The sequence below is a fragment of the Pan troglodytes genome, chromosome 8 (assembly GCF_028858775.2).
Source record: "Pan troglodytes isolate AG18354 chromosome 8, NHGRI_mPanTro3-v2.0_pri, whole genome shotgun sequence".
NCBI lineage: Eukaryota > Metazoa > Chordata > Mammalia > Primates > Hominidae > Pan > Pan troglodytes.
This window is the reverse complement of record NC_072406.2, coordinates 27,738,147-27,754,406: the sequence shown is the minus strand read 5'-3', so window position 1 is coordinate 27,754,406 and position 16,260 is coordinate 27,738,147. Positions and strand designations below refer to the sequence as shown.

At 38.8% G+C, this 16,260-nt stretch overlaps 1 protein-coding gene across 1 annotated transcript in view; it reads right to left on the bottom strand.

Moving 5' to 3' along the window:
- Positions 1-5,515: 5,515 nt before the first annotated feature.
- HSPA14 (heat shock protein family A (Hsp70) member 14) overlaps positions 5,516-16,260 on the bottom strand; it is a 33,514-nt gene continuing 22,769 nt past the window's right edge. Inside the window, 4 exon segments of the mRNA NM_001246372.1 lie at positions 5,516-5,718; positions 6,576-6,646; positions 9,355-9,528; positions 9,946-10,158. Of these exon segments, the coding sequence (NP_001233301.1) occupies positions 5,640-5,718; positions 6,576-6,646; positions 9,355-9,528; positions 9,946-10,158 (537 nt within the window). The 3' untranslated portion in view covers positions 5,516-5,639.

The window sequence follows — 16,260 nt, the reverse complement described above, 5'->3', positions numbered from 1 at the left end:
TTTTCAGAGCCCACCAAGGAGCGGCCATCGCTACTCACTGGCCACTCTTGAATCCTTTTTGGCTCCTTTTCCTCAGTCCAACCTGGGTTCCTCAGAGAAGGGACTGTAGCCCTGGGACTGCATTTCTTTTCCGCCCTCTCCCTATGTGACTGCCCCAATTCCCATGGATTTAAATAGCATCTTGACACACAAGATGCCTCACTTGTCGTCTCCGGCCCTGGCCTCTGCCTGAATTCCAGGCTAGAATATCCACAGTGCCTAATGGACATATGCCCTTAGGTGTTGCACAAACATCTCAAATTGAACATATCCAGAAAAATACACTTCTGAACTTCCCAGCATTCAGAATAAAACTCAAACCTCCAGATGGCCGGCAGGGCCTCCAGTGATGGGAATCCTGTCTCACCTCACTTGGTGCCACTCTCCCCTTTACTCATTTTCCAGGCCTTTCCCCGGCCCCACTCACCCAGAAATCTTTTACTGTGCATCTCCTATGTGCCAGGCACCTGATAGGTGCTGGGAATATAGCAGTGGATGAGAAAGGAAAAAGACCCAGTCCTCATGGAGCTGACTTCCTAGTGACAGGAGCAGCGGATAAAGCAAATCACTGAAGGCAGCTGTAAATTACTTTCCGGTTCAGAGGACAGGCTCCTTCCCCTCCTCACATGGCTACCTTCAGATCACTTGGGTCTCAGCTTAAACACCACCTATTGACAGAGGCCTCGCATGTTACCTCATTCTTTAGCCCTACTTTGCATCCTTAAAAAGCACTCATCAAAATTTGCAATTATCTTGTCGGGTTTTTGTTCTTTGGTCTTGATTAGTTTCAGTAAAAACTTACATAATGAATGCATCGCACTATTTTGTAAATCCAGTGTTTCGTTTCGTGTCTTGAATCCCATCCATTCCAGCGCATAGATGAGGCCCTGTCTGTTCAACATTCATCACCGTGTTTACTATCTAGAGCAGCAATTCTCTAAGTATGGTAATTGGGACCCGAAGACTCTTCACAGGGTTCATGAGCGCAAAACTATTTTCAGACCAACATGTTCTCTGCCTTCCTTCGCTCATGAGTACATAGTGGAATTTTCTAGAGGTTACACAATTTGAATATTGCAACACATTGAACGAAGACGCAGGTACCAGAACATAGCTATCTCCTATTAAGCCAGACATTAAAGAGATTTGAAAAAATACAAAATACTGCTTTTGGCTAGGCAAAGTGGCTCGCACGTATAATCTTGGCACTTTGGGAGGCTGAGGCAGGAGAATTGCTTGAGACCAGCCAGGGCAACCCTACTAAAAAATTAGCTGGGCGTGGTGGCACATGCCTGTGGTCCCAGCTACTCAGGAAGCTGAGGTGGGAGGATCGCTTGAGCCCAGGAGTTTGAGGGTGTAGTGAGCTATGATCAAACCACTACATTACAGCCTGGGCAACAGAGCAAGACCCTGTCTCAAGACAAAAAACAAAAAATAAAACCCCAGATACCACCCTTGCCACTAATTTTTTGTCTTAGAAAAATTCTCATAAAAAGTTATTCATATTAACTTTATTACTTAGAAATAATTTTTAAAATTGGTTTTAATTTCCATATGGTAACTATGTATATAGTTATATAACTACATTTTATGTATATATAACAAAAGCTCTATGGGTTCTCAACATGTTATTTTTAAGACTATAAAGGGGTCCTGGGACTAAAATGTTTGAGGGTGTTGGTAAATCCTGGCTATAAATGGAGAGAGAAATAAAAAGCAACTGAGAGACACACACCAGGGTCCTCAAGGGAAAAGTAGAGAATCATGACCCTTTCCCAGTATTTTTTTCACAAAGACCACATGATTTCTGGAGTGTCTTCTCTTCTACTGAAATAAACGTTCTCTTCTGAGAGGCAAAGAATCGTACAATGAACACTAGATTAAGAATGTGAATTTAAATGAAATAATCCATGTAATGTGCTTAAAATAGTAAGCAGTCAAGAAAAATTAAGTTTACAAAATAAGCATCTGAATGTTAGTTCAAAATCCACCATTTATTCACTGTGAGACCTTGGATAATTTATTTAACTGCTGTGAATCTATTATCTGGAAAACAGAAATAACCAATGCCATATTACTCTCTACATAGTACAACTACTCGTGGAATTGTGATGAGATCAAAATTTTAAAATGAGATAATGAATTAAAGCAAATAACAGTATTATATGGTCACTCATTATCATTTTAGATATTGTGATTTTTCCCATAGAACTTTTATGCTAGGATACTTTTAAGAATTCTTACACATATAAAAGCTTTCAGTTTGTGATGAATATTTTGTGGCCTCCTGTTAAGGACTGAACGTTTGCATCTCTGAAAAATTCCAGTGTTGAAATCCTCGCCCCCAAAGTGATGGTATTGGGAGGTGGGGCCTTTGGGAGGTGATTAGATCATGAAGGGGGAGGCTGCATGCATGGGACTGACACCCTTACAAGAGGGACCCTTCAGAGCTATCTCGCCCTCTATCCTCCGTGTGAGGTTATAAGGATAGCTGGCAACCCAAAAGGGAGCCCTCATCAGAACCCGGCCCCGCTTCCAGCCTGGTCCAGCACCCGATCTGACTTCCAGCCTCCAGAACTATGATACATTTCTGATGTTTACAAGCCACCCCCCAGACTATGGTACTTTATTATAGCAGTCCAAACTAAGACACGTTCCAAGACTTTCACATCATAGGTATTTCTTCCTATTTTTATATTTGGCTCTGTTCTTCAGACAATGTCAGATGTAAATAGGCAAAACTATAATTTGACATAACCTTTTAGTGGTAAAAGTGTTTAAGTTTAAATATGTATATATTTACTATCTGGCCTTTTATATAAAAAACTTGACCCGAGTTTTTTATATAAACTTCCAAATATTGATTATTGAAACTTCCAAAATAAAATGACTTCTTCAAAACTTTTCTTCCATATTTATGTAATACTTCACTTACTTGACTACTTTCCCCACATTTAAATATATACATATTTAAACTTCATGAAATATATTTACATTTCATGAGTATATTTAAATTGCATGTATCTCATGTACATCCCAATTATCTTTGCTATGACATACATATGATATAACAAAGATAACTAGGATGTACATGAAAAGATTATCAAGGTACTCACCAAAAATCTTTATAGTTACTATTCTGGATGGTAGAATAAAGTATGTTTTATATTTTTTTCTTTTGGAATTTGAGTTTTATATTGACTATGTATCATTCTTACAAACAAAAAATTTAAAGCTATTTTCACCTTGAAAAATAAAAAAACACTAGAAAATTTTGTCAGCAAATCTTTCAAAAATTCACAAGGAAAAAACTTATCACCTGAGGGTACGAAAAAATGTGGAAGAATTTCATTAGGCAGTAGAGGACTTATTGATGACAATTTCAAATTTGATAAGTCTAGGGGAAAACAAACAAACAAACATGCAAAGCTGACCAATAAAGTCAGCAGTGCTATTCCTTTCCTTCCCTATGTTTCTAAACAAACCATAAAATACACAACAGATGTACTACTCACTGGCCATTGTCCTGTAGCATACAAAGATGACATTATTTTTTCTTCCACATAATTCATTTATTTGATAAGCACTTATGAACACCCACTATGCTCACGTACTGTTGTAGGGGCCGAGGCAAAATGGTGACTAAGACTGAGAGTATCTGCTCTCACAATGCTTAATAATCTAGTGGAGAAAGGAGCCAATAAGTAAAGCATTACATAAATATGGCAGAAAACTTTAGAAGAAGTTATTTTATTCTGTAAGTTTCAATAATGTACTTTAGGTGTCAAATTTTTTATATAGAAGGCCAGACAGTAAATATTTTAAGCTTTGTGGGCCACACAGCCTTTGTGCAACTATTCATCTCTGCCACTGTAATGTGAAAACCGCCACAGCCAGCCCATATACAATGAGTGTGACTGTGTGCTAATAAAATTTTATCTACGAAAACAGGGGTGAGATAGATCTGACTCACTGGCCATAGTTTGGCACCCCAGATCTATTTTAAAAGCTAACAATAACCACAAAATAAAATCCTAAAACAGTTTTTCAAAGCATAATTGAAAGCATGTAGACCTAGCAGTAGAACTAGTTCAGTTGGTGTTTTCCTATGTTCTGAAGCCACTGAATTGCTTATACCAAAATAACTTTTATTTCAAATTTTCTATGACTTTGGAAAAAGATCCTAAGAAATAACTAATAACTTAGGACAAAGAGTACACCTTTAAAGCTGCTTCTGTATTTAAAGACTCTGTGGACTTAAAATCATATCTGAATTCTCTTCATGGTTCTGTCAATAATTTGATGCAAAATAATGATGAAAAAATTTAAGTTTGGTTTCTGGATCTTTAAAAACTTTTAGAAGGGTACTACCAACTAACTCCATAGCAGCCAACATGAATAAGTTTTCACTGGAACCCACTGAGGATCTCAGGGCTCTAGTGAATATTCTCTGGTAAACAGAATGTGGCTAGCCTTCTCTTAAAACTAAAGAGATTTTTTTTTTCTTTTTTTGAGATGGAGTCTCACTCTGTCACCCAGGCTGCAGTGCAGTGGCGTGATCTCGGCTCACTGCAACCTCTGCCTCCTGGGTTCAAGGGATTCAGTCTCCGGAGTTGCTAAGACTACAGGTGCACACCACCACGTCCAACTAATTTTTTGTATTTTTAGTAGAGATGGGGTTTCACCACGTTGGCCAGGCTGGTCTGGAACTCCTAACCTCAAGTGATCCTCCCATCTCTGCCTCCCAAAGTGCTGGAATTACAGGTGTAAGCCACCGTGCCCAGCCCTAAAGAGATCTTTTAATTTCAAAAGAAAAACATGTTTGTTGGAAGAAAAGAAATAAACTAAACAAAACTGTAAAAAGTAAAAGCCCCTCTCCTAGTTGTTGAGTTTATCAGTTTACTTAAAAAATGGCTGTCGCTTATGCCTGTAATCCCAGCACTTTGTGGGGCTAAGGCGGGAGGACTGCTTGAGACCAGCAGTTTGGGACCATCCTGGGCAACATAGCAAGACCCGTCTCTCCAAAAAAAAAAAAAAAAAAAAAAAAAAAAAAAATTTGCCAGGTGTGATGATGCACATCTGTAGTCCCGGCTACCTGGGAGGCTAAGGCAGGAAGACTGCTTGAGCCCAGCAGTTCGAGGCTGCTGTGAGATATGATCCCACCACTGCACTTGAGCCTCGGTGGCAGTGCAAAATCCTGTCTCTAAAAACAAAAACAAACAAAAAAAGGCATCTTTCTATATGGTCCTGAAATTTTTTTCAATTAATGTCAATGACTTTTAATTGTTCTCTTGGTTATCTAACAAGAATCAATAGAAGACTTTTACAAATTAAATGTTATAGAAAATTCTTTCAACCAACTCAGTTTAATTCTAAACAGCTTCATGATAAAAAAAAAAAACTTCCTTGTATTTCCCAGTAATAAGAGGTTACTGTACGTCAAAAACAAAGAAGGGTTGCAACACTTACTGATATATTGTAGTTTAATAAAACATAGTTTATACAGTTTATTGAAAAAGTATTTTAATACAAACAGCACTTATACACAAAACCAAATGTTGATATTCTTGTTTTTAAAAATTCTTGATTTCTCTAAAACACTAAGATGCTATCTCAATAGAGATTGCTTCACATTTTCCAGTTTCTTGATCTGTGCATGTCACATGTAAAGATCCATCCCTAAACAGACAAAAAAATAAAGAACATTGCACAAGCTCATTTTATAAAAACATAAAGTCTGTAACAAGTTAGTTGAGGGCTTTCAGTAAACAAGGGTTAATTTTAATTTTCAAAAGAAGGATATTAATGTAAAGAATAAACACAATCTCAGTGTCTCTAAATTTAGTAAGTGTCATATGTTATATTTAGCTAGTTGTTCTTAGGAACTTCCTTCCAGACCACTAAGATCATGGTTGTTATTTCTTGAAAACCCATGATGACAAACATCTTAGGTTTAAGACTTTATATAAGCTCCAGATGCACCATGCTATTTTCAAGCCTAGGCCAAGGCAAACTCACCCTGATGAATTCTATATTCTTGCTAAGTATCGTTTATGGAGTAAGTTGTCTTTTAAGTTTCATTTGGAAAGGATTTACTTGTAATACGTAGTGATATGGATAGCTTGTGGTTAGGAAAATGGCAATAGCTGAATTTAATTAGTACATTTTTTTCTTACAGATTTTCTGCAGCAATAAAGAAACTTACCCTTTCATAGGGCAAACAGTAACAGTTATATAAACCTTAGAAAATTATACTAGAAATTGATAAATTACATCTCAAATGAGCACAGATCAGTTTCTTAGGTTGATGATAGCCAAAATAAAGAGTTCCTAAAATATTCAAGATGCAAATGACTTGAGATATACTTTTCTTTGTAAAATACAGTAATTTTGGGGGCAAAAAATGTAATTCACTGATAAAAACCTCTGTAGGTTTTTAATGTTTTTTCTAGAATGACAATAAAAAAATCAATAAACTCAAAAAATGGACAAGTATCAAATTGAATTTTCTTAACAACAGAAGTTTAATTTTTTACCTTTTCATAGTAAGAACAGCTAATATATCACGTAATCCATTTTCTTTTTTATCTAAATCCTGGAGTACAACCTGTTTATACAAGAACAATATGAAGAGAATTCAGCATCTTTACATAAATGAACTGATGTATCAATTATTGCAAAGGACCAAAGCTTATTTATCACTGAAACAAACCTTTTTAAAATAGGGCAGTTTTCAATTCTCCTACCACTGAATCAGAATTCAGAGAATAGGAGTGAAGCTTTGTTAACTTGAAATGTCTCCTTCAGAAGGAGGGCATATAAGATAACTAATGCATTTGTCCCTTCTAAATGTCATGTCCTAGATTAAAATCATTGTTTCTAAGATGTACTATTAATCTTGGAAAATAAAGGCTACTTTTCTTTTTTGGTAAGTAAGCCATTCCCAGTAACACGCAAATTATAATTTGGCTAGCTTTCTATATATACTTAAAAAAAAAAAATCAAGCATTTTAAATACATTTGGAAAATCACCTACTTACAAACATGGCAAACTCTTTTGTACAACTAAGATTATATTTGTAAGTAAGAGATGGTAATGAATTTACTATAAAATTCCTCAGTTTCCTAAAGAATGGTATATCAAGAAACCAGATTTGGAGTTCTGCAGTGACTTTAGGCTTTGCCAAACTCTAGTTTAATAACCTTAGGTAAGTTACTAAGTACCTCGTTTTACTCATTTGTAAAATAAGGTTAGAACAGATGGGAACTCTGAAAGATTCTCTTCCAAATTCAGTGTTACGTGGCTAATGCTCCTCCTGGCATCTTTAAGTTAGGATATAGTGGCAGCAGCTATGGAGTCTCAGAGAGGATGTGAAGAAAAAGGTAACGGAACTGTGAGAGAAGAGCTAAGGAAATACTAGGACTGCCATCTGAGTTCAAAAACCTGGTGCATGGGAAGGTTCTTAGACACACACAAACCAATTCATGTGGAAGCGCTTTTAAAACTTTACCAATAGATTCCAAGTTGGTAAGTCTGAGGTGCAGCCCAGGCATGTTATGCATGTGTGTGTTTTCATTACTCTTTTGTTGGAATTAGAAAATAAATATGTGGCCAGGCGTGGTGGCTCATGCCTGTAATCCCAGCAGTTTGGGAGGCTGAGGCAGGCAGATCACCTGAGGTCAGGAGTTTGAGACCAGCCTGGTCAACATAGTGAAACTGTCTCTACTAAAAATACAAATATTAGCCAGGCGTGGTGGTGCATGCCTGTAGTCCCAGCTACTCAGGAGGCTGAGGCAGGAGAATCAGTTGAACCCGGGAGGTGGAGGTTGCAGTGAGCTGAAATCATGCCACTGCACTCTGGCCTAGGTGACAGAGCAAGATGCCGTCTTAAAAAAAAAAATTAAAATAAATACGTGAGCTAAAATATGTATCTCTTTACACACACACACACACACACACGTACACGTACACACACGATATCTCATCACTAATAAACACCCTGTCTTCTCAAAAAAGCTAGGCATTTTTAGTCTGCTTCTGGACTTCTCTGAATGTGCGTATATTTTTTAAAAAACAATACTGCTTTGGGAGGCCGAGGCAGGCGGATCATGAGGTCATGAGATCGAGACCATCCTGGCTAACACGGTGAAACCCTGTCTCTACTAAAAATACAAAAAATTAGACGAACGTGGTGGTGGGCGCCTGTAGTCCCAGCTACTCAGAAGGCTGAGGCAGGAAAATGGCATGAACCTGGGAGGCGGAGCTTGCAGTGAGCCGAGATCGTGCCACTGCACTCTGGCCTGGGCGAGAGAGCGAGACTCCGTCTCAAAAAAAAAACAAAACAAAAAACAAACAAAAAAAAACAGTACATTATTTTTTGTTACCGATATTTAATTTTTACTATAAAAGTAATTCATGCTCATGTCCTGTGCTGTTTGTAAAAAATTCAGTATAAAGTGTCAAAAGTCAAAAAACCCCTCTTGGTACCTTCAAACTTATTTACCTACTGTGAAGTTTCTGGAATATGGTTTAAGTACCTATAGATATTTTCTGTATAAATGCCTGGATATCTGAAAATGCACCCCTACTCAAATACTACCTCCTCACACACACTCATGCTCCCAGACTTTTTTAGATACAAATGGCATTGTAATACAAATACTGTTCTGCAGTCCGTGTGTGTGTGTGTGTGTGTGTGTGTGTGTGTGTGTGTGTGTGTTTTAATGCAACTGCATTTCTCAGACATGTTTCTAAGTAAATAACGTGGCTCTAACTCACTCTTTGTAAAGCATACAGAGGGTCACATAGTATAAGATATGCACGCGGTATTTTAAAAAAGTAAACCTATCTTGTCTCAGAGGCAGCATGGCACAATGGGAAGAGAATGTCATGGGCTCAGAAATGAAACCAACGTGAGGAGAAACCCTAGCTTGACCAAGAAAATAAAGGGTATTTGCTATCACAGGCCAACTTCTTAATCATCTATAAAATGTACACAATAATGTGCATTTAGCATGAACCAAAAAATATAATTCTCCCATTCCACTTACCTAACTACCAAGGTAGGCCAAGAGCACAACAGAGAAGCAGTCTAAATACCCAGAACTCTTTCAAATTAGAACGGCCTATTTCTTCCCTCTTTCAAAAATGAGTACACAGGTGTTCATTTTCAGAAATGAGCCTTCATAAAATCCTTCATAAAAATGTATTAGGTGTCCTTTATATATATACACATTTTGTATTAAGATATTAAACTGAATCTAATCCAGAAAGCAAAGTTGAACAGTTTAATGTGTCTAACTTTATGTATTCACCTGTGCAAACTTGGTTTCCTCTTTGGCAGAGTTCTTCCCATCAGACTCATAGAGTTCAAGGCACACTGAAGATATGCTTCCAGGGGCTTGCAATGTGTGTTGTCTTCGAGCTGGCAAAGGAGTCCCTGATGGAAACAGCACTGTGAATCTACTGGCTCCTGATTCGTCCACACCCTAGTTAGCAGGAAACAAGGTGCATACTCTTTGGTATTTATCTTTACAATTGAAAAAAACTTCCCATTATAAATGAGATATATATTCCTTATTGACAAACAGGACACTAGGCAAAGAGAAGAAAATAGAAATAATCCTTAATCCTACTTCACTTTGTTTAAAAATATATTGAAACATACCTCTATCTATATTAGCTTATGATTAATAGTATACCTAACTTTTATTTTTCTAAAAAACTAAGAGATTAGAGAAATATTAACTAAAAGAATATAAGACATTCCTTAAAAGTAGGATTATAAATCTAAATTTAAAACCTCTGCCAGTATACAAGGTTTTAATGTAACATCATGGTATGTATAAAAACTTATGGCAATTAATTTACTATTTTTATGTAAAGTATAGAAAAGCTAAACATACCTTAACTAAAATATCTCTGGCTGAACACTCTATCATAAGAGAGTCTTCCAACAACAGGTTTTCTTTCCCAATAAGAATTCCTGCTTCTATAGCTGCACCAATAGGGATCACTTCATCAGGAGGGATAGAACTGAGAAGCTCAACAGCTGGGAAAAGATCTTTAATCAGTTGCTGTAGCTTTGGGATTCGAGAAGACCCTCCACAAAGGACAACCTAGAGAATAAAAATAATTTTCAGTTGTTTACTTTTAGAAGAATGCTGTGTCTCAAAATTAAGTGTAATAGACTGAGTCATCTTCATCGTATGTAAAGATAAAATACAAAAAAAGCCCTATATATTAACATGTTATGTTATACTTAACCTATAAATACACAAACATATATTTAAACATATTATAGATATTTGACATATTCTTTACTCACAACAAAATTTAAAATGAGGAAATCTCACCATTTATTACAAAATACAGTAGAGCTACACATGTGGTTCATCATACTGTGCAGAAGAGGCTTCACCACAAACAGTCACTTGAATAGAAAATATATCAATATTTTGTACTGTCCAAGTTTTTTTTTAAAAGTTTGAATCTTAAAGCATTTTTGTGACAAATATTGCTATTCTCTCTTAGTGAAAACTATGCCATAAACTTCTTTGCCTTTACCATGGAAGAATATTAAGTTTCTTGAGGAAAAAGAGCTGATTTATAAAACTGCATTTTAAGCGGCTGGTACCATCTGATTAAATCTTTCTGAAGAATTTCATATAAAATTGCTCCCTTAAACTGTAAATCCCTTAAGTTGCTCATTGATTCATTCATTGAACACTTATGATCCAATGGGCATTCAGAATATTGAATTAATATATAACCTAAGAAGGGAAATCAATAGCCACTTCCTATTTCACAGTCTTTACGGATGATCTCACCGCTCACTGAGGCAGAGGACCACCTGATGAAAGCTAGGCCTCTTTCACGTTCAGTATGAAGTAATGAGGGATACCCTATTAATCTCCAGGCACGAGCATGAGAAACATCAGCTGTAGGATATTTTGTTAAAAAACTAGGTTTTCCTTGGCAAAGATCTTCAAAAGATCTGTTTGGAGGTAAGTAAAAAGAGCAATCTTCTCTAAAATTTTATGATCCCAGGTAAATACCAGGAGAACAAAAATGCAGAATATGCCTTTTCAAATTTCTCATATTCAACATCAAAAAAGCTTTATTAATAAGTAGCAAGTGGTATACCTAGGAATCCAACTTACAAGGGATGTGAAGGACCTCTTCAAGGAGGGCTACAAACCACTGCTCAACAAAATAAAAGAGGATAGAAACAAATGGAAGAACATTCTATGCTCATGGATAGGAAGAATCAGTATCATGAAAATGGCCATACTGCCCAGGGTAATTTATAGATTCAATGCCATCCCCATCAAGTTACCAATGACTTTCTTCACAGAATTGGAAAAAACTACTGTAAAGTTCATACGGAACCAAAAAAGAGCCCACGTTGCCAAGTCAATCCTAAGCCAAACGAACAAAGCTGGAGTACCTGACTTCAAACTATACTATAACGCTACAGTAACCAAAACAGCATGGTACTGGTACCAAAACAGATATACAGACCAATGGAACAGAACAGAGCCCTCAGAAATAATACCACACATCTACAACTATCTGATCTTTGACAAACCTTATAAAAACAAGAAATGGGGAAAGGATTCCCTATTTAACAAATGGTGCTGGGAAAACTTGGCTAGCCATAGGTAGAAAGCTGAAACTGGATCTCTTCCTTACACCTTATACAAAAATTAATTCAAGATGGATTAAAGACTTAAATGTTAGACCTAAAACCATAAAAACCCTAGAAGAAAACCTAGGCAATACCATTCAGGACATAGGCATGGGCAAGGACTTCATGTCTAAAACACCAAAAGCAATGGCAACAAAAGCCAAAATTGACAAATGGGATCTAATTAAACTAAAGAGCTTCTGCACAGCAAAAGAAACTACCATCAGAGTGAACAGGCAACCTACAGAATGGGAGAAAATTTTTGCAATCTACTCATCTGACAAAGGGCTAATATCCACAATCTACAAAGAACTCAAACAAATTTACAAGAAAAAAACAAAGAGCCCCATCAACAAGTGGGCGAAGGATATGAACAGACACTTCTCAAAAGAAGACATTTATGCAGCCAAAAGACACATGAAAAAATGCTCATCATCACTGGGCATCAGAGAAATGCAAATCAAAGCCACAAGGAGATACCATCTCACACCAGTTAGAATGGTGATCATTAAAAAGTCAGGAAACAACAGGTGCTAGAGAGGATGTGGAGAAATAGGAACACTTTTACACTGTTGGTGGGACTGTAAACTAGTTCAACCATTGTGGAAGACAGTGTGGCGATTCCTCAGGGATCTAAACTAGAAATACCATTTGACCCAGCCATCCCATTACTGGGTATATACCCAAAGGATTATAAGTCATGCTACCATAAAGACACATGCACACATATGTTTATTGCGGTACTATTCACAATAGCAAAGACTTGGAACCAACCCAAATGTCCAACAATGATAGACTGGATTAAGAAAATGTGGCACATATACACCATGGAATACTATGCAGCCATAAAAGATGACAAGTTCATGTCCTTTGTAGGACGAAGCTGGAAACCATCATTCTCAGCAAACTATTGCAAGGACAAAAAACCAAACACCGCATGTTCTCACTCATAGGTGGGAACTGAACAATGAGAACACTTGGACACAGGAAGGGGAACATCACACACCGGGGCCTGTTGTGGGGTGGGGGTAGGGGGGAGGGATAGCATTAGGAGATATGCCTAATGTAAATGATGAGTTAATGGGTGGAGCACACCAACATGGCACATGTATACATATGTAACAAACCTGCACATTGTGCACATGTATCCTAGAACTTAAAGTATAATAAAAATATATATATAAATAAAAAAAAAGTAAGTGGTGCTATGCAAAAAACAAAGAAAACCAAAAAAAAAAAAAAAAACCAACCTTGGAAAATATTGACTTTTTTTTTTTTTTTTCCCAGAGACAGAGTCTTGCCCTGTCACCCGGGCTGGAGTTGCAGTGGTACAGTCATAGCTCACTGCAGCCTCAAATTCCTGGGCTCCAGCGATGCTCCAGTGATCCTCCTGCTTCAGTCTCCCGAGTAGCTGGGACTACAGGGGTGTGTCACCATACCTAGCCAACATTTTTTTGGGAAATCCAAGATTAAGGTGCCAGCAACACAGGCCATTCTGAGGTCTCTTTTCGTGGCTTGTAGGTGGCCACCATCTCACTGTGTCCTTACACAACCTCTTTTTTGGTACATTTTGGTGGGAGGGGGAGGGAGGGTGGTTAAGAGCCAGCTTTCTTCTCATGACAACAATAATTCTATCAGATCAGGGCCCACCCCTGTAACTCCAATTAACCTTAATTGCTTCCTGAGATGTCTCATCTCTAAGGCGTTCTAAGTAAGTTCAAGCACCTGAGTCAAAATGGATTAAACTCCCTATTTCTTTGAGTGCATCTCAGGAGTTGTTAAAGAGGGTAAGAGTGAGAGAGGCAGAGAAGGCAAAAAAGAAGAGGAGGGTGGGGAGAAGCAGCAGACACAGCTGCCTCTGCTTATAATGTCACAACCTTAGAAGAGGTTATTAAGAGCAAGTCATGCTCTGTGGACACAAGAAGAAGGGAGGTGGGGAGAGGAAACATTAGAAAAGGACTAAGCCTGGGTTAGGGGACAGGATTGTTACACTCAGTTTATGATAGACACCTTGTTCAGATGATGCCTGATAATCATATGCCTCTGATTCCCCATACAGACGACTTGGGACCTACTGATAATCGGTGGTCCTGAAGAGGCCACTGACAGCTCCTCATCCAGAGATGAGAGGATGAGCTGGAGCCAAGTAGCTAAGGCACTCCTTTAAGACCAATGCCAGCAAAAACTAGGACTGCTCCCCTTTTCAGTGTTTATGTTAAAAGGGGTCAGTTTGTTCAGATGATACAGGTCAGGTAGAGAAGTCTGAAATGGTCCATCTAATCTTTCATGCTCAGTTAGCATAAATAATATAAAAATTATAAATTATTGCAGAAAAAAAGAATACCTCCTCATAACCAAGTAAGTTATATCCCAGGTATACAATGATAGTTCCATATTAGGAAATTATTAATTCATTATATAGCTTTAAGATACATATAAACAACGCCATAAGATCATCTCACTGGTGTCCAAAAATACATATGTAAAAATACAACACCCACTTCATATTAAAACTCCTTTAAAAATAGAAAAGGCCAAGCGCAGTGGCTCACACCTGTAATCCCAGCACTCTGGGAGGCTGAGGTGGGCGGATCTCTTAAGCCTAGGAGTTCAAGACTAGCCTGGGCGACATGGTGAAACTCCATCTTCACAAAAAATACAAAAATTATCCAGGTGGGTGTGGTGGCATGTGCCTGTGGTCCCAGCTACTTGGGAGGCTGAGGTAGGAGGATCATCTGAGCCTGGGAGTTCGAGGCTGCAGTGAGCCATGATTGTGCCACTACACTCCAGCCTGGATGACAGATGACAGAGTGAGAACCTGTCAAGAAAGAAAGAAAGAAAAGAAAGAAGGCCGGGCACAGTGGCTCACGCCTGCAATCCCAGTACTTTGGGAGGCCGAGGTGGGCGGATCACAAGGTCAGGAGATTGAGATCATCCTGGATAACACGGTGAAACCCTGTCTCTACTAAAAATACAAAAAAATTAGCCAGGCGTGGTGGTGGGCGCCTGTCGTCCCAGCTACTTGGGAGGCTGAGGCAGGAGAATAGCGTGAACCTGGGAGGCGGAGCTTGCAGTGAGCTGAGATCGTGTCACTGCACTCCAGCCTGGGCGACAGAACGAGACTCCGTCTCAAAAAAAAAAAAAAAAAAAAAAGAAAAGAAAGAGCTTTCTCAATATGATAAAATCTATTTCTTGGGGCTGGGTGCTGTGGCTCACGCCTGTCATCCCAGCACTTTGGGAGGCCGAGGCAGGTGGATCACGAGGTCAGGAGATTGAGAACATGCTGGCTAACACGGTGAAACCTGATCTCTACTAAAAATACAAAAAAATTAGCCAGGTGTGGTGGCAGGCGCCTGTTAGTCCCAGCTACTGGGGAGGCTGAGGCAGGAGAATGGCGTGAACATGGCAGGCAGAGCTTACAGTGAGCCGAGATCGTGCCTCCGCACTCCAGCCTGGGTGACACAGCTAGACTGTCTTAAAAAAAAAAAAAAAAAAAAAAAAAATCTATTTCTTTTTTTTTTTGAGACGGAGTCTCACTCTGTTGCCAGGCTGGAGTGCAATGGCGTGATCTCGGCTCACTGCAACCTCCACCTTCCAGGTTCAAGCGATTCTCCTGCCTCAGCCTCCCAAGTAGCTGGGACTACAGGCACGCACCATCACGCCCAGCTATTTTGTGTAGTTTTAGTAGAGACGGTGTTTCACTATGTTGGCCATGATGGTCTAGATCTCTTGACCTTGTGATCCACCCACCTTGGCCTCCCAATGTGCTGGGGTTATAGGCGTGAGCTACCGAGCCTGGCTGATAAAATCTATTTCAAACCAATTACCAGTAATCAATGTTTGTTGGTAAAAGTCTCACAGTATTCCCCTAATAAAAGGAACAAAAGAAGGAATCCAGCATTCACAAAAATATTTAAGTTCTGGCCAGGCACAGTGGCTCATGCCTGTAATCCTAGCACTTTGGGAGGCTGAGATGGGTGGACTGCTTGAGCCCAGGAGTTCGAGACCAGCCTAGACAACATACAGAGACCCCATCTCTACAAAAAATACAAAAAGGCACACACCTATAGTCCCAGCTACTCAGGAGGCTGAGGTGGGAGGGTCGCTTGAGCCTGGGAGACAGGGGTTGCAGTGATGTAACATTGAGCCACAGCATTCCAGCCTGGGCTTCTGTTTGTTTTATATTTGATTGCTATGATCAGAACTTACATTTTTTTTTGGACAGAGTCTCAAACAAAAGGGACACATCTTAGAGAAATGTCTCCCCACTTACAGATACATCTTCTCCCAGCACCCTCAACCACCCCATTTTCCTATTGCCCTTGTAACACAACTTGAGAGTTGTCTATACTTGTCTCCAACACCTCACCATCCATTCAATATTAAACCTGCTCCAGTAAGGCATTTATCTCCACAGCTCCCCTACAATTGCTCTGACAAGCCATTCCACATTGCCAAGTCCAAGGGTCAATCCTCAAGGAGGTTAAGCCTCACCCTACTATACCTCTGGCATCACAGGGCAGCTGCTCTC